The 20,950-nt window shown below is 54.8% G+C and overlaps 7 protein-coding genes across 7 annotated transcripts; 3 read left to right on the plus strand and 4 right to left on the minus strand.

Annotated features, from left to right (window-relative positions):
• Positions 1–5: 5 nt before the first annotated feature.
• On the minus strand, positions 6–1,334 carry L969DRAFT_91336 (uncharacterized protein; the record flags this gene model as incomplete). Its single annotated transcript, XM_014715029.1, has 8 exons — positions 6–97; positions 153–228; positions 275–373; positions 426–559; positions 610–828; positions 884–1,009; positions 1,069–1,222; positions 1,272–1,334. 8 exons carry the CDS (start codon positions 1,332–1,334, stop codon positions 6–8), a joined length of 963 nt encoding a protein of 320 aa, XP_014570515.1.
• A 158-nt stretch (positions 1,335–1,492) lies between these two features.
• L969DRAFT_55895 (uncharacterized protein) lies at positions 1,493–7,052 on the minus strand. Its single transcript, XM_014715030.1, has 7 exons — positions 6,055–7,052; positions 5,947–6,005; positions 5,760–5,897; positions 3,603–5,710; positions 2,124–3,554; positions 1,642–2,063; positions 1,493–1,586 (listed from the first exon to the last, which is right to left on the minus strand). The coding sequence occupies exons 1-7, from the start codon at positions 6,954–6,956 to the stop codon at positions 1,565–1,567; spliced, it is 5,082 nt and encodes a 1,693-aa protein (XP_014570516.1). The 5' UTR covers positions 6,957–7,052; the 3' UTR covers positions 1,493–1,564.
• Positions 7,053–7,912: 860 nt separating this feature from the next.
• L969DRAFT_14082 (uncharacterized protein) lies at positions 7,913–8,585 on the plus strand (the record flags this gene model as incomplete). The annotated part of the gene is made up of 3 exons (XM_014714862.1): positions 7,913–7,919; positions 7,979–8,432; positions 8,477–8,585. 3 exons carry the CDS (start codon positions 7,913–7,915, stop codon positions 8,583–8,585), a joined length of 570 nt encoding a protein of 189 aa, XP_014570348.1.
• A 31-nt stretch (positions 8,586–8,616) lies between these two features.
• L969DRAFT_14083 (uncharacterized protein) lies at positions 8,617–9,707 on the minus strand (the record flags this gene model as incomplete). Its single annotated transcript, XM_014714863.1, has 5 exons — positions 8,617–8,643; positions 8,693–9,081; positions 9,128–9,269; positions 9,322–9,435; positions 9,489–9,707. 5 exons carry the CDS (start codon positions 9,705–9,707, stop codon positions 8,617–8,619), a joined length of 891 nt encoding a protein of 296 aa, XP_014570349.1.
• A 394-nt stretch (positions 9,708–10,101) lies between these two features.
• On the minus strand, positions 10,102–10,716 carry L969DRAFT_83700 (uncharacterized protein). The gene is made up of 2 exons (XM_014715031.1): positions 10,421–10,716; positions 10,102–10,365 (listed from the first exon to the last, which is right to left on the minus strand). Exons 1-2 carry the CDS (start codon positions 10,511–10,513, stop codon positions 10,297–10,299), a joined length of 162 nt encoding a protein of 53 aa, XP_014570517.1. The 5' UTR covers positions 10,514–10,716; the 3' UTR covers positions 10,102–10,296.
• A 1,368-nt stretch (positions 10,717–12,084) lies between these two features.
• Positions 12,085–12,424, plus strand: L969DRAFT_83703 (uncharacterized protein). Its single transcript, XM_014715032.1, has one exon. The coding sequence runs from the start codon at positions 12,150–12,152 to the stop codon at positions 12,342–12,344; it is 195 nt and encodes a 64-aa protein (XP_014570518.1). The 5' UTR covers positions 12,085–12,149; the 3' UTR covers positions 12,345–12,424.
• A 2,531-nt stretch (positions 12,425–14,955) lies between these two features.
• L969DRAFT_97619 (uncharacterized protein) lies at positions 14,956–20,907 on the plus strand. The gene is made up of 8 exons (XM_014715033.1): positions 14,956–16,089; positions 16,136–17,502; positions 17,557–17,713; positions 17,759–19,417; positions 19,465–19,749; positions 19,802–20,119; positions 20,175–20,264; positions 20,523–20,907. The coding sequence occupies exons 1-8, from the start codon at positions 14,990–14,992 to the stop codon at positions 20,851–20,853; spliced, it is 5,307 nt and encodes a 1,768-aa protein (XP_014570519.1). The 5' UTR covers positions 14,956–14,989; the 3' UTR covers positions 20,854–20,907.
• The last annotated feature ends 43 nt before the right edge of the window (positions 20,908–20,950 follow it).

Raw genomic sequence — 20,950 nt, forward strand, 5'->3', positions numbered from 1 at the left:
GATGCTCAGGTCTGTGACGTCTTGATAGTGACAGCGCGCGGCATGCAGAAGACAGGGTCGACCTTGGCGAGACCTGGATGGCCTAGTAATGACAATCCTGCCCGATTGTCAGCGATGTTGCTACTGCCTTCCTGCAGTGAGCCATTGCCCACCTGCAATGCCAAAGACAGTATGCCAGACATCTGCCACGTCCTCCGGTCGATCTGCGATGCCGCCATCGTCCGTATCCTGTGTGCGTTTTAGCTGTGATCGAGCACGCCACGGCAGCGCGAACCTGACAGGACAATATGAATCTTGACAGCTTGTCGCCATTGACCCAGTCTGTGCGATCCAGTATGGCCAGTGTGGCGATGACCCACCAGGAGTAGCAGACCTGCGCATCGTTCGCTTGAGTACTGCTCCTCGAATGCATAGGCACGACTTGCGTCCTCGAGCTTCTCTGGCCTTCCGTTGAGACCTCCGTTGGGCAGCTGTCGCTCACAGAGCCACCAAGACAGTGTATCCCGGTCAACAATGTCCAAGCGTCCCAGTATAGCCAACGCGCCGACGCAAGTCCACACTATTGAGCGTAGCTCAGCAAAGGCCATTGACGCCTGACTGAGGCCTCACCATAGGCAGCGTGTGACTCTGCGCCTTCTGTCATGCCGAAGCCACCATCAAAGTTGCGGCAACGTTCGATCCAGGAGGCCGTCTTCTGCTTGTCCAGTCGATGTAGCTGATTGAGCAGGGCGAGTGTGCTGACGGCACAGTAAGAGAAGCGGGTGTTGACCTCGCCCCATTCGTCACCTGCAAATGAGCCCGTCACTTCGTCTTGCAGGCTCAAGATATCTGTCGCAGAGCGTGTGAGCTTGGATGGATTGAACAGGCAGCGCGTCAGACTCGCATTGAACGATGAGCTCGACATGGTGTGGCGTGAGGATGTGCAATGCATCATGTGTCGCAATGATCTGAACGGCCGATAGCGTGCAGTGTACATTGACGTCGTGGCCAGGATGGGGTCTGAAGCCGCCTGACATGCGTCATACATCAAGATTTGGGGACAGTCGAAAGAGTATGACAACCACTCGCCTGTCTTGTCGTCCCAGCAGGCCATCACCCAGTCGAGCATGTCTTGTCGTGGGAGAGCATCTTTTCTGTTGAGAAATGCTAGCGCTGTCAATCCCCAGTAGATGCCGTTCATTCGCAGGTGCTCCGTCAAGTGGTAAGCCAGTTCATTTCGACGCTGCTTGATTGCTCAGCATCCGACGGCTACGATGGCCGCTTCGAAGCACCTGATCGAGCGACTGAATATACTTCACATGCAGCTCCACCATCAGCTTTCCTTCTGGGTCCATCACGGTAGGCCAGCAGCACGGCGGCGTGCGCAGTGCCTGATACGTACTTGATGGCAAGTGGCGACGCGACTCGTGCAAGCTCGCGCACGGGGCGACTCAATATACTGCCCGTGATCAATGGACGATCTTCCATAGGTCGAGACACGTTGCATACCCAGCTCGCCTTGCAAATGACAGATACAAAATTAGTGTGCGTGTATGAATGTGTTCGTGAGTCACTGCTCAGCCGATCAATCAAAGATAGCGATGGGCCTGTTGCGCAAGTCATTGAGCATGATTCTCACTGACAATCAGCAGAGAGACTGACTGGATACGATCTTTGGCGAAGAGGAACGAGCCGGCGGCAGATTCTGCTTCGAGAAAGCGTGTCGGATAGATGACCAGATGCCCTTGAATCTCCTCGAGGACATCGTGCATTTGATCTGTTTCTTGAGAGGTGAACGGCTCTTGGAAGAGTTGTTTCTTTGTCTGTTTGCTCGTCGAGCTCGGCATAGTACCACCCGTTCCGGCACCGGGTCCCTCGTCTTTGAGGAGCTTAGGATCATCAGCTCCTGCTGCCTTTGCTTGCTCCCTCGAGCCTTCTTGCTTGCTCAGTGAATGCGAGCTGCCTGAACGTTGCTGCGCACTGAACCTGCCACTGGTCGCAGTCGTCGGAGATCTCTCGCCTCCGCTAGATGGTGCATTGCCATCCTTGTGAGGCTTCTCGTGTCTCTGGGCCCACGCATTCCACTGCAGCAATGTATCCTTGGGTCAGCGCGTCCGATCAAGCAGCGCATCGACATAACGTACGTCCTTTAGACCATCCCAAGTCGTGACGAGATCATCTGGTACGCAGCGGAAGACCTTACGGAAGATCTGTGTGTTTCTGACTGCGACGGTCATCCAGGTATCTTTCCAGAAGCGATCCACAAGTGGATCGGCAAAGCCTTTAGGATCAATCTTCGGCGGTTGTATAGGCACGGCATAAGGCGACATCTTCGAGCCGAGCGACTCTTTGAGCTGTCCAGCTATGTCCTTACCTGGTTTCTGTTGAGCGTCATTGCCTTCCTCCCGAGCACGCTCGAGCGCAGCCCCATCAAGTCGAGCCTCGTTGCGATCCTCCTCCTTTTCAGCCGAGGTCTTCTCTTCGTCGTCCCGATCTTTGTCAGCTACCGAGCCAGCATTGGCAATATCAGAGGGGTCGCCGGCGCCTGCACCCATGGTTGACTTTGTGATCTTGCGAGAGTCATCAGCGTCTGTATTCGACTGGGTCATCTTTTGGTCGCGACTCTGGGAAAGGTCTGTCATGTCGCTCTTCTTGCTTTCCTCCTGCTCGTCTGCTTCGGCTTCTCCGCTCTCTTTGTCTGTGCTACCTTGTCGCGTGGTGTCTTTCGTATGCTTAGGCTTAGGCGTCTTGCTTTGGCGGTTGGCGAATTGCTGGGCGGATGATTCTCCCTGAGAAGTCTCACGGTCTGTTTGGCCAGGCTCCGCGCTGTCAGAGTCTGTATTGGGCGGCTTGAGGCCAAGCGGCGCTTTCTTGTGATGCTGCCCGGGTTCGTGAGCATCGACAGGTCGACCCTCAGCCATGACCTTTTCCTCGAGCGTAGGCACGACCGTGCTTGCAGAGGCTTTACCCGATTTTTTCCCGGCAGCAATATCGACAGCCTCTGAATTCTGAGGCTTTTCGTCTTGCTTCTCCTTGTGCTTCGGATCTATATGCTCCATCGCTTCGGCCGCAGCCTCACCGCCTGCATGCTCTGTCGACTGGTCAACCTTCTGCAGCTTGTTGGCGGCCGTCTCCTTGAGACCCTCGCCAAAGGAAGCAGTCTCGCGAGATGCCTTATGAGCGCCTGACTTTACGTGATGGAAGAAACCGGTCGACTGGGTGACTTTCGAGTTGCCGCCGCCTTCCCCGTCTTCATCCGCACGGTTCTGCTCGTTGCTCGGGTCCCACGGCTTCACATCGTCTTCGTGTTGCACGGCACGACGCTCCAGCAGATCCATGTTGGCCTCTTCCGCCTCAAGTGCGTCGGTATCTAAGCCGAGATGCTCGCGCATAAGACGGATGCGTAGTGTGTGAGCAAAACGGCCGACTCTATAAGGCTTTCCACCCATGCTGCCATCAATCAGGTCCGTGTCGCGCAGGACGCAGGCAAGTTCTGAGTCCCGATCACCTCGTTGTGAGCGCTCGTTGATGTTCGCAGATCCGATGATCACGATACGGTCATCCACGATCATGCACTGCGGCATCGTCAGCCAGGCATGCCAAGGAAAGCACATGCGGCGCACCTTTGCATGAATGTAAATATCTTGAGTGACGAGCAAGCCAGTCTTCTTCATGCGACCCCAGCCGCGTAGACTGAAGAACGAGATGTACTCGTCCGGATCGATGCCTGCCCGCCTGAGCCGCGCAAAGATTGAGTGCTCGCCTCGTCCGATTGTTCGGTTCTGGCATTCAACGATCATGCGAACCGAGCCTGCGTCCGGATGGTCCATTGAGAGCGGATATCCCGGCACAAGGGGAATGATAATACAAGCTCTCCATGGCGTGCCCTCCTCATGTGCCTTCAGGATACGGCTGACGAGTGCGTCTCCGATCTTATTCTCTATCGTAGCTCCCTCAACTTGCGTTGATGTGATGAAGAACTGGTTTTCGATGTGAACATAGTGATCTGACATTTCGATTGCTTTCACGTAAGCAGTGGTGATCGAGTGCTCAACCCGATCCGGCGTTTGCATCGACCAGGGACCACACGAGCGGCAGATCTGAGCCTCGCAAGTGCCGGTGATACGCTGCTCTTTGAGATCCGCAGCCGTGAAGTCTGGCATGGGCAGTAGGAACGGCATCATACGAGTGTGATTCTTGGTTCGCAAAAGCATATTCCAGCGCTGTACAAAGTGTCGAACGAGATCGCGTGCTGGCTGACCAATAAGCTGTAGGCCGATGTCATGCCAAGGTTGACGAGGAACCACTTTGCGATCGTACATGTCCTCGAATGGCTTTGTCAAATTCGAGAAGTCTGATACGCGCGAGTTGCTGTAGTCTTTGCCGGGCCAGATACGCTCCTCGTCATCGTCGTCGACGAGCAGATGCTGAGGTGTATCCCATCGACCGAAGCAGATGTCGAAGCCTCCCATGAAGGCGATTGCGCCGTCTATGACGCACATCTTCTCGTGATGTGACCAGAGCAAGGTCCTTGTGCCCATATGATCAGGCGATCGCTGCAAGTGTATGTTCGGGTGCAAGCCAAGTAACGTCGTCTTTGTGTGCGTCGAGTCCACAGGTGTAAAGTCGTTTGAGACTTCGCGATACACGATGATAAAGACCTTGACGCCTTCTTCCGCCTTGCGCTTCAAGAGATTGTCAAATCGCCACTTTTCCTCTGGCGGTCGCCGTAAGTAAAGCTCTGGTGAGATCCACCAGTCGTGTATGTGTATGGTATGCTTGGCCATTGCGATTGCCTTGCTGAGATTCCAAAAGTAATCTCGGCCGTCGACGAGCCATTGCGCGGCCACATTCATTCTGATGGGTGCGAAGCTATCGAAACGATTTTGGCCTGACCAGAGCGAGTTGGCAGCCATGCGCTCGATGGACGCGATGAATTGATCCATCTGCCGCTCGTTTTTTGCCACTAGCTTCATTTTGCGTTCCGAATTCCTGATGAAGAAGACGTGACTCGAAGTAGACTGAAGCGATCTGCCATCCTTTTCTTGTGCGTCGGTCGTCGAAGGGTCATTAGGGTCGCCGACACCGCCTGGAGTGATATCGCGCTTGTGTTGCTTTTTCAACTGCTTATGAGTCATTTGATCCTCATCGGGCTCCTCCTTGAAGCGGTCTTCGTCGTGCTCGTCGCCCTTGTTGCCTTTCAACAAGGTCAGCATCTGCCGGTATGGCCGCCTGGGTCGCTCAAGCGTGAAGTTCATATCCATGAGGAAGACATCAAAAATCTCTGACGAGTTAGCATCGTTGGCTGCGACGACGTAGCTTTCGCGCACGATGAACCATTTGGGTCCATGGCGGAATTTGAAGTCCACTGGATGAAAGCCAGGCCGCTTACGACGTGATGCTCCTGTAGATAACACCCGCAGGTAGCCTTGCTTGCCTTGAAGACCTTGCGCGGCAGCGAGCGAGACTGCAAGGGCAGAGATCTCGAGGAACTTGCACAGCCGATTGGCATCCGCTCTGAACATGGTGGCGCGGATCAGTTTGAGCAAGTAGTTTTCAAGTGCTCGTCGCTGCATTTCCGCAAAGTCTTGTTTGCCGATTTCCTTACCATCTTTGTCTTTGCCTTCCTTTTTGAGGTAATTGAAGTAAGGCAGCGAGGTTTTAGGGAAGTTGGGAAAGCGGTCCATCTGCGTTCGTAGATTGGCGACCCGGTAATGCGCATGCAGATTGACTGCTCGCCTGATAAGTTTTGCGGCGCGAGCGGTCAGAATGACGCGTACCAAAATCACGCATCTCACGGTATATGACCCACTTGAGCAGACCATCGCCGTACTCGAGCTCTATGCGAAACAGCGCATGTGCGGCATGCAGCGGGTAGACAGAGTCGGAAATGCGAAGCTTGAGATAATTCATCAAGACTGACCGAAAGCTCAGAACAGTCTTCCGCATAAGTGGCAGTCATCGTACCTGGTATACGCGATGTGCCATGCTCATCCCTGTCCATGCTCATCTTGATCATCATCATGCTGTTTCGCACATCAGTAGTGATATCGCGAAAGGCGCTCGCAAACCGACCTGAGCATGCCGACTGCGAGCTCAGTGACTAGCTCGTGACCGCCGAGAGCTCTGGACATATCTTCTGGCGTCTTTGCGCTGCCACCATCGTTTCGCCCGAGCTTCTGGCGAACAGCAGCCCACCTGCTCTTGTTTGCCGACGCGTTCTTATCGTCGTCTCTTTGGCTATCCTCATGGGCGTCAGACTGCGGTCTCGCGTCTCCGTTTGTTTTCTTCTCGTTCTCCTTCTTCTCGTTGTCGGCGTCGATCTCTTGCTGGTCACGGCCATCGTCCGCAAAAGCTTGCTCTGCTTTCTTGCGGTCCCGTTCGAACTTGTGCGTGCCCGCCGAGCTCGGGACAACATTGAAGAGAGTCGCGGAGCTCTTGATATATACTGGGCCCAGCAGAGCCTGTACGCCGCCTTTGGCGCGCCTCTTCTGCACCTCGGCAGCAATCTTTTCCTGCTTCGTGAAGGGTCTCACGTCGTCACGCTCGAGCGAGGTATCTTGGTTTGTCGCAGACCAGAGGGCATCTGCCGTTTTGGATTCTGAGATGCTGAACGGGCCCCTCAGGGTGACAGCAGCGGACGGTCCGCCCTTGGAGAAGAGCTGATGAGCCTTGCCGGCCTCGTAGGGATCTTGCGTCGCGGCTGCTGAGGAGGATTCTTCCCTGTCCTTGGATGAAGCAGGCGCACGAATAGGCTTGCCGTCCTGAGCCGCCTCATCTTCCTTGGCCTGCTGCTTCTTGACTCTTTCGGCAAAGCCAGGACCGAAGATGCTCTTGTGCTCGCCCTTGCCGGCAGCCTCTGTCCCCCCATGCTCGTCTGGCTTGGCGTTCCCGTTCTGGCCGGTCTCGTGCTGTTGTCTTGCCTTTTCCTTGTCGGCAGCCTCGAGAAAGGCGGCCAGGTACTCGCTCTGGCCCATCTTGGCGAGCTAGTAAGCCGTCGCGGGGATGTCCACGCTGGCCGGACTGGGACGGTCTACAACAAACAAGGCCAGCAAACCGGTGATCGATGACGCGATGACGTTGACTTGCCTGTCAAAGCTGGCCTCGACGCGGTCCAGGGAGGGCTCGAGGTCAAGCGAGATGCGAGCTCGGTCGCCGTCGCACGGCTCTCTTCCCTGACATGCTTCGACGCCAGTTGGCTCGGTCTTGAGATCTACTCCCCACACCCGCTGCACTTCACCTTGCAAGATCTGACAGTGCTCCATCACAGTATCTGTTCCAGGGCTATTGGCCCCTGATCCGAGCATCCAGAGCGCGAACATCCTGATGAAGAACCATCTCAACATCTCAATTCCATTCGTATGTCGGGCACGGCGAGCTTCACATCGATGCTTTCGTGGATCATTCGTCTCGATCGGCGACAATGCAGGCCCGAGCGATTTTGCAGTGAGCTGTCGTTTTGCTTGAGCGTGATGACGAGTCGGACAGCAACCACGGACCATCCATCGATCATCGATGGAAGCCAGCCAGCTTAATGCATACAGACAGACCTCCAGTCAGACGCTCTACGAGACGGTCGACGCCTCTCCAGGGGATAAAGTCAAGATCAACACGGCAGCGATATGAAGAGCGCCAGCTACGCTGCTCGTAGCGTCGCCGACACAGCGTCTGCTTTGTCGCGCACAGAGCAGCCTGCCTCGCCAGAACCCTGTCTTTCCATTCCGCGCACTCATCAGATTCGAGTCCGCAGAGGTCACACCCCTTTCCATGTCAAATGTCCAGCAGATCATGTTGTATGCATTGTGTCTGTACATCGCGAGCTGCCGGACGACGCAGAGCACGGATTGGTCGAAAGTATGATGCTGATAAGTATGAGGTCATCAGTCATTGAGGAGGTCGCGTGCCGCGTCTCGCTGTCACCGACGCCCAAAGCATGGTCAGTAGCTCTAGCTGCCTGTCTTCTGATCGAAGCTGATCGTCTTGCTTCAGCCTCGTGCAGAGAAAGCAAACAGTGCTCGCACGCACCTCAAAGCGGCAACACTAGGCTCACATCGAGCGAAAGAGGAAATTACACCGATGCTCGTTCAGGAGCCATTACAGGCCAGCGAACCGTCTCCCTATCCGCCTGCCGCACCGTCGAGAGTAGACAAAGGAGCAGAAAGGAGGAAGATCTTGCTACGAAAAGTGCAGGCTTCAACACAGCCGCACCCTTATTCGAAGTCGCACGCTCGACGACTGAAGCGAAAAGAAAAGACCAACCTGGCCGGTGCGAGCCTGAGCGAGCTGCAAGACGCATTGCAACAGACCACAGAGACTGTCCCTGCCCCTACGCCAGATCATGCAAGACAGCACAAGATTAAGCAAAGTCGACAGCATCAGACTGAGCCCCTAGCCGCAAAGTCTCCCGCTCAGTCTACTGCCAAGCTCACCACTGCAAAGCGAGCAAAGATGATGTGAGCCTCACGAAGCTCTAGTAATTCGTGCTGAGGTAGCGCAGTGAAGCAGAGTCGAAGCGACTGCCGGCAATCCTCAATCACAAAGCATTTGCGGCCAACCCGTTTGCAGCGATACGACAACACGCAAAGAATACACTGTCAACTCTATGAAGACCTGCCTTGTTGTTGCGATCTTGTATGCTCAACGTTGTCTCACGTTCTTCCATTTCTGCATGACTGTCTCAGCCCACGCTGCCGAAACAGCTCTGAGCGCATACCCAGACTCTTGCGCCAGTCGTGACGCCTTCTCGTTGATGCGGCTCGGGCAGCTTTGTTTGAGGTAGCCCCTCAAGCCTTGCTCCGTTGCGCATCTGTCTCAGCGCGATCTCATCATCTTCTTCCTCTGCGCGCGAAATGCTCGACTCCTCCCCGGCTGCTTTCGATCTGTCCAAGAGCTTCTTCGACCCCTTGCGCATCAGCTGCCGCGTAAGCTCTAGCTCTCTCTGCGCTCGTGCGAGTCCTTGGTCGCGTTCGAGCCGCGCCTTGAGTTCTAGCTGCAGCCTCGTCCGATGCTTAGCTGCTTGCGCTGCCCGGATATCTTCGTCCTCGGGCGCTGCCCCTGGCTTTGTCTTGCTGCTGCGAACCTCTTGCGGCTTGTAGCGTTTCACTGGTAGCGCATTGAGCTGGCTTGCAATATGCAACGAGCTACCTACTTTGATCCAGTGTGTCGACGAAGATGGTCTTGCTTGGCTTGCTAGGCCCTGCTTCTGCCGAGCCAGAGATTAAGCGGGCAGTCTCCTCATCTCTGCCGACATCGATGAGGACGGCCAGCTGCGCCTTGACGGATGCAATCCTCTGCGTCAGAGCTGATGCATCAGCCGGGCTCCTCAGGCTCGCGAGTACGCACCTTGGCTTCTGACGCTCGCGCTCGCTCGATATACTTTGCGTCCTGAGTCTTCAACACTTGTACCAGCTCTTGCGGCAAGGCGGTATTCCCTCGATCCTGCACATGTATACCGCCCTGCGTTTGCTGTGATCTTAGCACAGGAGAGGTATCGCTGTCGATGGCCGCACCCTTGTCTTTGCCTTGATCATGCCAAAGTAGAATTCATCCTTGTTGCGCTGACTTGCTTTCGTCTGGAGTGCTTTGATCTTGTCCTTCTTGGCATGGTAGTCCCTCGCTCGTTTGACATAATCTTTATGCTTCTCGAGCAGACCCAGCCGTTTGCGTTGTACAGGCTGCGATCGTTCTCTGTGCTGTTTCTTTGCAATGTCTAACTTTCCCGCCACCATCTTGAACGAAGGTGGGCGTGCTTGCGCCGGCTCAGACGCTCGCTTCGGTTTCGAAGAGACGTGGCAATACCGGAAAAAAAGGACTTCGCGCGGCGCCAATGCCCCGACCAGCGTAAATCGCAAAGTATTCGGCTCAAGCCTTGCATCGCTTCCTGGGATGCGTAGCAGGTTCGCATGCAGCAAAAGTATGCATGTACAAGATGCAAAAAGATTATGATTTCCATGCCAGGGAGTTGAACCCTGCTCGTCCGCGATCATCTTTGATGGGAGTGAAAGGCGGAAATACTAGCCGATGTACTAGCAAGGACGATAGCACGAAAATATCGCTTGTAGATTATATACCCAAGCTAGACGCCCTGAGCGCCGGTCGAAACAGATTTTGCGACCAGAACAGACCGAGATCGCATGCTCGCGCACTCGAATCAGCTCCGTCTGGCACTCATGTGCGGCGTGCGAAGCTAGGAAGACTTTTCACCTAGTCGAATTTTAAACCGTACTGTTCGCAGTAAAGATGGTAACTCTCCTCAGAGGCTTGACAATGCTCTCATCATATTGTAGCCGACGCATCCAACCTGTCGTACCGATAAAGTTAGATCGCCAAAGCAGGTTTGTACTGAAGACCTGCCCACCTTGCCATAGTAAACGAGTTCCATCTACCGTAAGACAAGATGGCGTTCCCGCGGACACAAGCTAACCTCTGATAGGGCTCTTAGTGAACATGTAGCGCTGGCCAGAATGAACCCAAATGGTACAAATGTCTGGATATCGCCTTTCAGCAATTTGCAGAGATGCTCAACGCATTCCATAGTGTCTCGCTGCTGGCCAGCGGATGTGACTTGCAAGGCAACTTCTGATGATGTTCGTAGTCTATGGTCTGATCGAAACTGCTCCCTCGGCCTTTGTTCGACCAGAAAAGAGCGTTGAAGCCCGCTCAGAGTACCGTGAAGGCTGACTATTCAAGCAGCGTGCTGTCTCGTCGTGACACCACAGTCGGATACTATGCACCGTGTCGGAGTCATAATGCGCCCACCTCCATCGAGAGGGCTGCAATACTATCCGTACGGATACCGGCTGGCTTTGTGGTAGCTCAAGAGGCTCGTGAGAACGATGAAGATTGCTGAGAAACAGATAGTGCAACGAACGGTTTTGGTCGTTGCTTCCGATGCCGCGCAATCGTTCCCGTTCAGAGCTGCTTTGTGACGCTCTCATATTGAAGTCAGTGCTATGTACTTGCTACGCAATGGCGATTGCGACTCGGAAGGAGATGCTCGTTGAGATAGATTAGCTTGGGCGCCGGACCGCTGGGCTCTGCTGTCGCGTCGAACCTACGCCCCAAGTTGGCCCTGAGCTACAGAATGACGTAGCCCTGTAGCGCTCGCCTCGCGCATTAGAGCTCAGCAGTCACCCCACAATATTGAATTGAAGTATCTTTGCGGCATGACCGCGAGACCTACCTGGGCAATTGGGGATCCAGTGGCGTTTCGATATCGAGGTCCGAATCCTCATACTTGCGCGCGCATACTTGCGTCCGCATACTTGCAATTACCCGTCGGCGTGCTTACGAGCGCTCTGACTGCTCGAGCAACCTGCGCATCACCTATGCCAAAGCTTGCTGCTCATCACTCTCCTTTCATTGAATCTGTGGTGACGTTCTGACTCGAGCAAAGGGTAAAGGCCCTGGGCACATCTTCGTCTGGCAGTCGGCATATGTGATCTCAGGACGCTCATTCAACGGCCTTGGACGATTCTCATCCTAGCAGCAAGCGTGTGCCAGGCTTGATGAAGCTTGCTAGCCATTGTCAGTTCCAGCAGACAGCGAGCGCACCCTAGTACATTTGCTCAAATATTGTCTCGAGCATCCCTCTGCTTGAAGATCTAGATGCTCAAGATTGAAGCTGATACTACGTGATATAGGTCGAACACGCTTGTGAGGCCTCAATGCTCTTTGTACAAGAGAAGGGCAAATCGGGTTCAACTCGCAAAAATCTTCCGGTGGTTAGATGCGCGAGATGTGCGGGATTATGGTGGCCCTACGTTTAGCAATTTTCAATATCTACAGGACATTATGCAAGGGTCATAGACAGTGCAAAGCTATACAAAATTGAAGACCTTAGCTACAAAAAGACCATACTAGCGCTTTGAAGGGCCGGAAAGCGATAGCAGACGATCTGAAGAATGCTTCTCACATCGATCCACATCGATCCTCACGCCGCACCTTTCCACCCACCTCACTGGTTCTTTGAGCTCAACGGGGCAGTCCTCCATAAGTGAACAATTACAAACGCCCCAGTCTGCTCATCGCCTATCTCTAATGCTATTTTCTCTGTCTGAGGCCTAAGTGCTCGCATACTTTGCAATCATGGCATGACGTTCGAACTGCCTTTATAAACCGGGTCCGCCCACTCGCTCGCATGTCATATCTCATAAACGTCTCCGATCCCAATGCAAGACCTTGTCAGCCATCATACAGATCTTGCGCTGCTACAGCAGATTGCAGTACGACATCATATTCACGAGANCGCTGCNCTGAGTTTCGATGCCTTAGTAACAGTCGTCAACGCATGGAGTCGCTGTCTGATTGGCCCATACTGTAGCAAAAGGACTACTGCGCCTGCTGCGGTCACGAAGACCGCATGAGACAGGCTACGTGTGGAGAAGGCCCTTTTAATCCGTAGGTGGCCAGTGCCACCTCCAGAGGCAATTCACCACACTCGCAGTCCTAAACGTNGCAGTGCGCCAGACATACAGCATTCAGTACCTAGTCATCAAAGCAAGATAGTATGCTCTACATATTCCATCATCAGCAGCCGGATTCTGCGCAATGACGCGAGGCGCGCTCGGACCTCGCCTCGTTCGAGATCAGGAGCGCCCATCGAGAGTCTCTCTGAATGATCTCCTCGGCACTTGTCAGCCTCTGGGTATTCCCTGAGCTCTACTTTGCTGGCCCTCTCAGAACACAAAACCGTCCGAGGACGTTCTGCAAATGGTTTAACAAGCAAGCGGTATAGATCTAATCATCCATCACTTCACAGCCATCACTACCACCTCATCACACTAGCATCNCATTCGCATCACNATGAAGGTCACGCTCAGCTTCGTTCTCTCGGCTCTCGCAGTTGCCTACGTTTCTGCCTCGCCCATCGTCGGTGGCGGGCAAGTCATAGCCTTGCATTGTGCCAGCAACGAGCTAACATCTGAGAGCAGAGGAAGCGGAGCTAGCGCTGCAGGTGGTGCTGCAGGCTCGCANGCGTCCGGCGCTGGCGGTGTCGNTTCAGTCAGCGGAGGTGGTGCTGGCCTAGTTGGCGCNCAAGGCACTGCTGCCGGCAACGTCTTCGGCAACGAGGGAACAGCGGCTGGTGGCCTCGCAAACGGCTATGCGGGTCTCGAAGGATCTGCGATCGCTGCCGGTGGTGAGCACGGCGCAGTCGGCGCGGCTGGTTCATACTCGCAAGGCATTGGCGCTGCGTACGTGCTCCTTGTGACTTGTCTGGAATTATGACTGATCAGTGGCAAACAGTGGCGACATTGGCGGCGCTGCCANCCAAAACTCATACCAGACTGCCACGACGAGCTCCAGCCAAGGCTCGAGCGCAGCGGGCGATCTCCATGGATCCGGTCTCGAGAACTCGGCAGGACAGATGTCCGGCGCGGCGGGCGAGAACCTCGAGGGCGCCGCTGGCGTTGGCGCNAACGGTGCTGGCTCNCTCGGAGCATCAGGTGCAGCAGGNCANANGGCAGACGGTGCCGCGGGCGTTGCTGGCACNGCNGCTGGCGGNGCTGGCGCAGCAGGTGGTGCTGGAACTTCCGGCGCAGGCCTCGCAGGCTCTGCCTCTGGCCAGACTGGCGCAGGTGCTGGCGCGACCAACACCGGCGCAGGCGGCGCTGCCATCTAAGCTTGTCCACTAGCTCTTCATTATGCATCTCACATTACTGCAAGTTCTGAGCAAAAAAGGATGATGCTCGATGCTCTGAACGAGAGCAAAAAGCGTCAGCCGGAATCGAACTCGGCGATCTTCTGGTTATGAGCCAGACGTGTTAACCGCTGCACTATGACGCTTTGCAGTCAATGCCATCTAAGCAAAAACTCTATATATGCTTCTGCTGCCAGGCCGTCGCATGCGTGTAGCGCCGGCGAACGTCTGAGATATGCCGATAGAGTCAAAAGAGGCTGGTCGGAAAATATACGGTGATACACCATCCGCTCTACGACGGGGCACGCAAGCGCAGTCAAACGCGATCGTTTTGGTTGGATCACTTTAAAGCGCGCCGCCTTTCACGCTCACGTGAAGACGAAGTCGAAGTCAGCACAACCCAAAATGCCGTCTGGCGATCAAATCTGACGATGCAGTCGCTCTAGACTCGTGCAAGGACCCACGCCATCAAGCCTCCCAAGAACTCTGATCGAGTGAAGATGGAGCGAATGGCCGGGTGTCGCCGATGGTACAAGAGAACTTCCGAAGCGGTTTACGGGTCTAAGGCCTCAGATTAAGGCATACTTGCTCGGTGAAGAGAGCGGCTCGGCAAGACCGCGACAATTGTGGTTGTGCCTTTATATATGCTCATGTGCGCGGCCCTCAAGCGGCAGAACGGCCATCTGTCATAGGATGGAACCCTCCGCGTCAATGTGATGTAGCGATCACGTACTTGTCGACGGCTCGCGACACGCTCTATTGCATCATAGACTGTCACATGAAGGCGGACTCGCTCGATAGATCGCGAACGCGGTCGACAAGAAGGCGACAAGTCAGTCTCGAATCTTGCAACATAGATACAGCCCAGAGGCAGACCATGCAACATGCTGATGATGGACGCCTCTGTACTGTGCACTGTCAGCGGCCGGGAGTGTCAGCCGAGAGACGCTGCCTGCATGCTGCACATTGCACATGCACGTCATGTCGAGACGCACACGCTCGTCAAGGAGAGGTGGCTCTCAGCACTGCTTCTGTCGAGTCGCATCACCCACCTGCAAACAGTCGACGACGAGAGCCGTCGGCTTTATCGATTTGCTTCCGGCATTCGCATTGTTGCTTGTCGCGCCACTTCGTGGTAAGCATGCGCATCGAACACATTCTCCAAGCATTGTCCGATGTGCGTCCCAGAAAGCTCGACATCATCATGCTGACGCTCAATATGGATGAAGGTGCGGTCCAGCTTTGCTCAATGTAATCTCATGAGCAATGCATTATGCTTCCGTTTTCTCCAATGTCCACTCTTTAGCGCCTGGCTCGTTAACGCGATCATGGTCGACCAGTCTCGCGCGTCATACCCAGCGTGCGGGCGCTATGAGCTCGGCTGCTGTGGTGACCGTGCCTGTGGTGCTGTTGCTCGCATCATGCAGCAGTTTCGTATATCTCCGACTGGCTCGGCATCGGCCAGAACGCCCGAGAAGCGAGCGACTTGACGAAGACGAAGCCGTCAATACGCCTCAGTTTTGGGCGAGGACCAGGCTGTACAGGAGTATTTTGATCTTAGTGCTCTCGCTTGCTGCCAGCCTGAGAGCCTTCGAGCTTGGCTACCACATCGCCCTCGCTCGAGCCGGCAGCGATCGTGCTCTACTGATCACTTTGGACGCACTCGCCTTTGCTCTCGAGATCGTCATCGCCGCCCTCACCACATTCAGCTTGCGCACGAGACAATTGCAAGAGCACTGGAGGGCTACTCTACATGTCTTCGTGCTTCTCAGTCTGACCACTGTGTCCATCTGGGCGAGCATACTGACACCAACGGAGTCGCTCGTCGTACGGAGCAAAGTCGAACTTGGTCTACTCTGGACAGAGACCGCCCTCATCACAGTGGCTGCATGGCTGGCAGGTTCTATCGACAAAGCGCCGCTGTACCGTACAGAGAGCTCGCAGGATGGCAGGCCAAAGGACGTCGTGCCCTTGACCGCCGCCGGCCCTTTGGCTTTCATCTCGTTCTCGTGGGTCAATCCACTGCTCAAGGTCGCCAAGAGAAAGCCACAGATCGATGCAGAGGACGTGCCCTACCTGACACCGTCTATGAGGGCGAGGAACCTCTTCCTGGGCATGCGTGCATCTGCTCGGCTGTCAATTGGGGGCGATACACGTAGCAAAGCGGGAAGAACAGAGGCTGCATTGCAGCGAGAGCTGGGTCAATGTCCTTTATATTGGAATCGCCTCATGTGGCGCTTGCTCGTCGTCAACAAGGAGCTTTTCTTCGCGCAAGCGATTTTGGCTGGCATCACCGCGCTATGCTACTATCTGCCTGCCTTTTTCTTGCAAAAGGTCGTTCATTTTCTCGAGGATCCGGCAGATGGATCTTCTGGCGCGGACACTCGCAGGGAACAGAAACGTTACGGCTATGCCTACTGTCTCGGATTATTTTTATCCCTCACAGTACTCGCCTGCCTCAATGGCGCCCTGTGAGCTCAACCTGTCACCTGCCAAGCAAAGCTGACTCGCGCATAGCTGGTATCTCTGCAACGCAGTCATCTGCTCGCGGTTCAGATTGCAGCTCAACACAATCGTGTTCGAAAAGACGCTTCGGCGTAAGGATATTTCCTCTGGCACAGCATCAGATGACACCCGTGCCCGCAATGGCGATCGAGTCGTATCTGAGAATGGTGCCAAAGATGCTATCACGTCTAAAAAGTCTGGCAAAGAGCAGGATCTGCAGAAAAAGTCTGACAAGGACGACGATGCTGCAGTCGTAGGCATCGAGGCCTTTAAATCAAAAGCAAGCGTCATGAACCTCTTTTCCGTCGACGTCGATCGAATATCAGACTTTGGCGTTTGGTCATTCTCACTGGTCGATGCGCCTCTAGAGCTGCTCATTGGCACTGTCTTTCTATACCGATTGCTGGGTGTCTCTGCCATTTTGGGCATACTCGTCAACGTTCTCTTCCTGCCACTCAACCATTGGGCGGCTAAGCGATTCGCCGTTGTTCAGAACAAGCTCATGTCAGCTAGAGACAAGCGCGTATCGCTGATGAGCGAAGTCCTCAAAAGTATACGCATGCTCAAGTATAACGGATGGGAGAGCGCAATCGAGGAGCGCATCATGGCTACACGGCGCGAAGAGCTCAAGTATCAAAAGTATGACTACTATCTCGAGGCCACTTTCGACTTTATCTGGTCGGTCACACCGATGCTTGGCGTGCTCATTTCTTTCTACTTCCATACCAAAGTTTTCGGCAAGACCTTGACACCAAGTACTGCTTTCGCTTTTCTGGCAGTCTCGACAGAGCTAGAATATGCACTCAACTGCTTGCCAGACACCCTCGTCTCACTGCTATCGACCCTGGTCAGCTTGCGACGTATTGAAGCCTATCTGAGTTCGCCGGACATCTCAGAGGACGCTGCGGTTGAGGTCGATCTGATAAAGGCGCGGCCACCCACATTCTCCTCACCGACCGAAGCAAAGATCGAGTTCCGTAGCGCTACCATTGCATGGCCCGCAATACCCGCTAAGGAAGAAGATGATGGCGAGCTAGAAACAGAAACGCCAGGCGGTCGACGGCGCTTCATGCTGACGGATCTTGACCTCGTCTTCGACGTTGGTTCACTGTCGGTCGTCTGCGGTCCTCTAGGCTCAGGAAAGACGCTGCTGCTACATGCTTTGCTGGGTGAGGCAGATGTTCTTGCTGGGCAGATCCTCGCGCCCAAGTCCCCTACCAATGGATTGCCACTGCCAGGACAGTATCGTCCGATTGGGGACGATGATTGGCTCCAAGAGTCGCTCGCATACGTGCCACAAACGCCCTGGCTGTCAAACGCGAGCATTCGTGACAACATTCTGTTTGCATTGCCAATGAACCAGGATCGCTACGAAGAGGGTAAATCGTGTTCCTTCCGGTGAAACAATAGAATACCTGACAGCTTGAGGACAGTGCTGCGTGTTTGCAGCCTGGAGGCAGACCTCGGCATCATGGAAGACGGTGATCTCACTGAAGTAGGCGAGCGTGGCGTCACACTCTCCGGTGGACAGAAGGCACGGGTCTCCCTTGCGCGTGCAGTATACAGTCGAGCTCGGCATGTCTATCTAGAGTAAGTTCTCGTCCGGCGATTATCGCTCAAACTGACGCATCGCAGTGATGTTTTGAGCGCAGTGGATTCGCACACGGCGCAGACCATTGTTAAGGAGTGTCTGCGAGGCAGACTCATGCGAAGCCGGACTATCGTGCTCGTCACACACCATGTCGCTCTGGTTGGCCCCGTCTCTGATCAGATTTTTGCGCTGGAACATGGATCACTGGCATGGTCCGGCACACCGGACGCGTTCTTTGAGTCAGACGCAGCCAAAACGCTTGCTGAGGACGCAAAGTCTCGTCCAAAGGCGCAGACTCGGCGGTCGTCAATCCTCATCGTCAACAAGCAAGCTGACGATGACGACTCCGATAGCGGTTCTGACAGTAGTAGTGAGAGCGAGAGCGAAGACGAGAAAGGCCTACTTTCTGCGCCGCGGAAGCTCATCGAAGACGAAGCTCGTGCCGTAGGAGCCGTCTCGCGGGATGTGTGGAAGATGCACATCAGCGCGCAGGGCAGCGCAATTTTCTGGACTTGCTTTGCTACGCTCTTCATTGGCACCAACGCGCTCGAGATCGCCCGAACTGGGTGGCTTGCAAGGTGGACTGGCTCAGGCGAGAATGCTGTGCGTTTGCAGGATTCGCAAGCCGACTCAATCAACTTCTATCTTGGTATATATGCCTTGCTGACGATCGGCAGTGTCGTCATCAGCACTGGACGATGGCTGATTCTATACAATGGCAGTATACGCGCATCGACACGTATCTTCAAGGGATTGCTGCATGCGGTTCTGAAGGCGCCGCTGCGCTTTCATGACACTATCGCTATCGGTCGATTGCTCAATCGATTCGGCAAAGACTGTGAGGTCATGGACAGCGAGCTGGCGGATCATGAGGGCCGTAGCCTGATCTATGCTCTGTCAATGATTGTCACGGTCGTGACCGTTTCGCTCGTGACGCCAGCTTTCCTGCTTGTGTTCTTCTTGCTGGCGCCAATCTATGTCTATTTCGGCCGTATATACTCTCGCACAGCCAGGGAGCTACGCAGACTGGGCTCGACGACCAAAAGTCCCGTCTTCTCCCTCTACGGTGAGATCGTCAGCGAGGATGGTGCGGCTATCGTGCGCGCGTTTGGGGGCAGCGCTCGATACATGTTCCTGCTCTTGCAGCGTGTCGATCAAAACATCACCTTCGAGTACATGAATTGGGCAGTCTCGCGATGGTTGTCAGTCCGCTTCCAGATTCTGTCGGCAGTCATTGTCGGCATCGCTGGTTTCACACTGATATCGGCCGATGGCGCGATCGATGCGGCACTTGCCGGCTTTGCCTTGACATTTGCACTCGAACTGTCAAACGACCTGCTTTTCCTTGTCAGGCGTTGGACTACACTGGAACTTGCCATGGTCGGCATGGAACGCATTCGAGAGTACTCCTTGATCGATCAAGAAGCAGCAGACTTTGTCGAGCCACGACCGCCTGCGCACTGGCCACACGCTGGCGAAATCATTTTCGATGAAGTATCTGTACGATACGCTGCTGACCTCCCCGAGGTCTTGCATGAAGTATCGTTCAGCATTAAGCCTGGCGAGCGCGTGGGTATAGTTGGCTCCACTGGCAGCGGCAAAAGCTCGCTGGCGCAGTCCCTGTTCAGACTTATGGAGATCAGCCACGGTAGCATCATCATTGACGGCAAGGACATTCAGCACATCGGCTTAGCAGACTTGAGGTATGTCTCGCATAACCGTACGCGGGTACGCTGACAAGCACGTATAGGTCACGTCTGACGATCGTGCCGCAAGACCCTCAGCTACTTTCGGGCACCCTGCGCACAACGCTCGATGTTTTTGGCGAGCATGAAGACTCGGAAATCTACGATTGTTTGCGTCGTGTCCATCTACTGCCCTCGGACGAGCCAATGCAACGGCCGGAAGATTCGAATAATGTCTTCTGGGATCTCGATTATTCGGTAAATGAAGGCGCAGACAATTTCTCGCAAGGACAGAAGCAACTGCTTTGCATGTGCCGTGCCCTCCTGAAGCGTACAAAAGTGCTTATACTGTGCGTGAGCTAAGCTATCGTGAGGACCGCATGCTGAAATGGTGGCGAGCAGAGACGAAGCAACTGCATCGATCGATTACGAAACTGATCGCCTAATCCAGAAGACAATCCGAAGCGAGTTTGCGGGTAACACGCTGATCGCTATCGCACATCGATTGAGAACGATCATGTCATTCGATCGCGTCTTGCTGCTCGACGCTGGCAGGGTCGTCGAATTCGATGCGCCAGGCACGCTCATCGACAACGAACGATCCAGATTCTTTGCGCTCTGTCAGAGTACGGGCGAGAAAGAATTCAAGACGCTTCGAGCACTGGCCCATGGTGGCGAGATGCCCGCAGAACGCAAACGACCTAAAAGACCGAAGCGCAAGTCGACGATGAAAAGCTGAGCACTATGCCAGCGTGTTGTATCAACCCCATCGCAGACGCAGTCAGGAGATTCCGAAGAGCACCGTGGCTGCCATCACAAAGGTAGCGCCAACCAAGAATTGCGCGCCCGGCACAAAGCCGAACAGGTAGGCAGAAATGAGTGTCGATACTGCCGATCAATGATTAGGCAATGAGCCAATGACAAAGGAATCAAACGCACCGACGATAGATAGAGAAGTGGCAAAGCCCTTGATGAGTGTGCCCGCCTCGCGTACGACGAGCGCGACGAGCAGACCGCCTAAGGCTTGCAGCATGACCACGAGCCAGACTAGCTCAGTGAAGCCGACGAGCGCTTCGTGACGAAATGCTAGCAAGGGCCCATAGGAGCCTGTGAATGCGGCTAGCATCGTCGATGGTGAGAGTGATGGCAGCGCTGGGTCGAGTATGCAGCCTGCAAAGGCAAACACGATCGAGGGTAGTGCAAGCTGGAGATTGCGTGTCCAGATGGAAAGTGCGGGCGATGAGACTTTTGCGACGGGAATCGGATCTGCCTTCTCGTCATGGTCGTCACCCGCTGGCGTCTGGACTGGACTGTCTGGCCTCAGCATCGATTCGAACCAGCAGCCTGCTACTGCCGAACTGAGGCAAGCAGACAGGATAGCCGCAAAGCCTAGCACGCGATTTTCATCGGTCGATGATGAGCTCGCCCTGCCTGAGCCTGCGCCTTCGAGCTGAACGATGGTGACGCCGGCCATGAGCAGGAAGAGGGAGAGCCATTTCCATGCGTTGAGCTTGCGATTGAAAAAGAGTGAGGACAGCAAGGCCGTCGTCA

This window comes from Mixia osmundae, assembly GCF_000708205.1.
Source record: "Mixia osmundae IAM 14324 unplaced genomic scaffold scaffold_1, whole genome shotgun sequence".
Taxonomy (NCBI): domain Eukaryota; kingdom Fungi; phylum Basidiomycota; class Mixiomycetes; order Mixiales; family Mixiaceae; genus Mixia; species Mixia osmundae.

Excerpts from the sequence above, each read along its gene's own strand:
- L969DRAFT_55895 (XM_014715030.1), bottom strand. The coding sequence starts at position 6,956 with ATGGGCCAGAGCGAGTACCTGGCCGCCTTTCTCGAGGCTGCCGACAAG. Across the intron at positions 6,006-6,054 it reads CTCGCAGTCGGCATGCTCAG|CATGATGATGATCAAGATGA; the intron begins GTCGGTTTGCGA and ends TGTGCGAAACAG. Across the intron at positions 3,555-3,602 it reads ATATTTACATTCATGCAAAG|TGCATGATCGTGGATGACCG; the intron begins GTGCGCCGCATG and ends ACGATGCCGCAG.
- L969DRAFT_83700 (XM_014715031.1), bottom strand. The coding sequence starts at position 10,513 with ATGGAATGCGTTGAGCATCTCTGCAAATTGCTGAAAGGCGATATCCAG. Across the intron at positions 10,366-10,420 it reads TGGCCAGCGCTACATGTTCA|GGTAGATGGAACTCGTTTAC; the intron begins CTAAGAGCCCTA and ends ATCTTGTCTTAC.
- L969DRAFT_97619 (XM_014715033.1), top strand. The coding sequence starts at position 14,990 with ATGAGCTCGGCTGCTGTGGTGACCGTGCCTGTGGTGCTGTTGCTCGCA. Across the intron at positions 16,090-16,135 it reads GCCTGCCTCAATGGCGCCCT|CTGGTATCTCTGCAACGCAG; the intron begins GTGAGCTCAACC and ends ACTCGCGCATAG. Across the intron at positions 20,120-20,174 it reads CCTAAAAGACCGAAGCGCAA|ACGCAGTCAGGAGATTCCGA; the intron begins GTCGACGATGAA and ends ACCCCATCGCAG.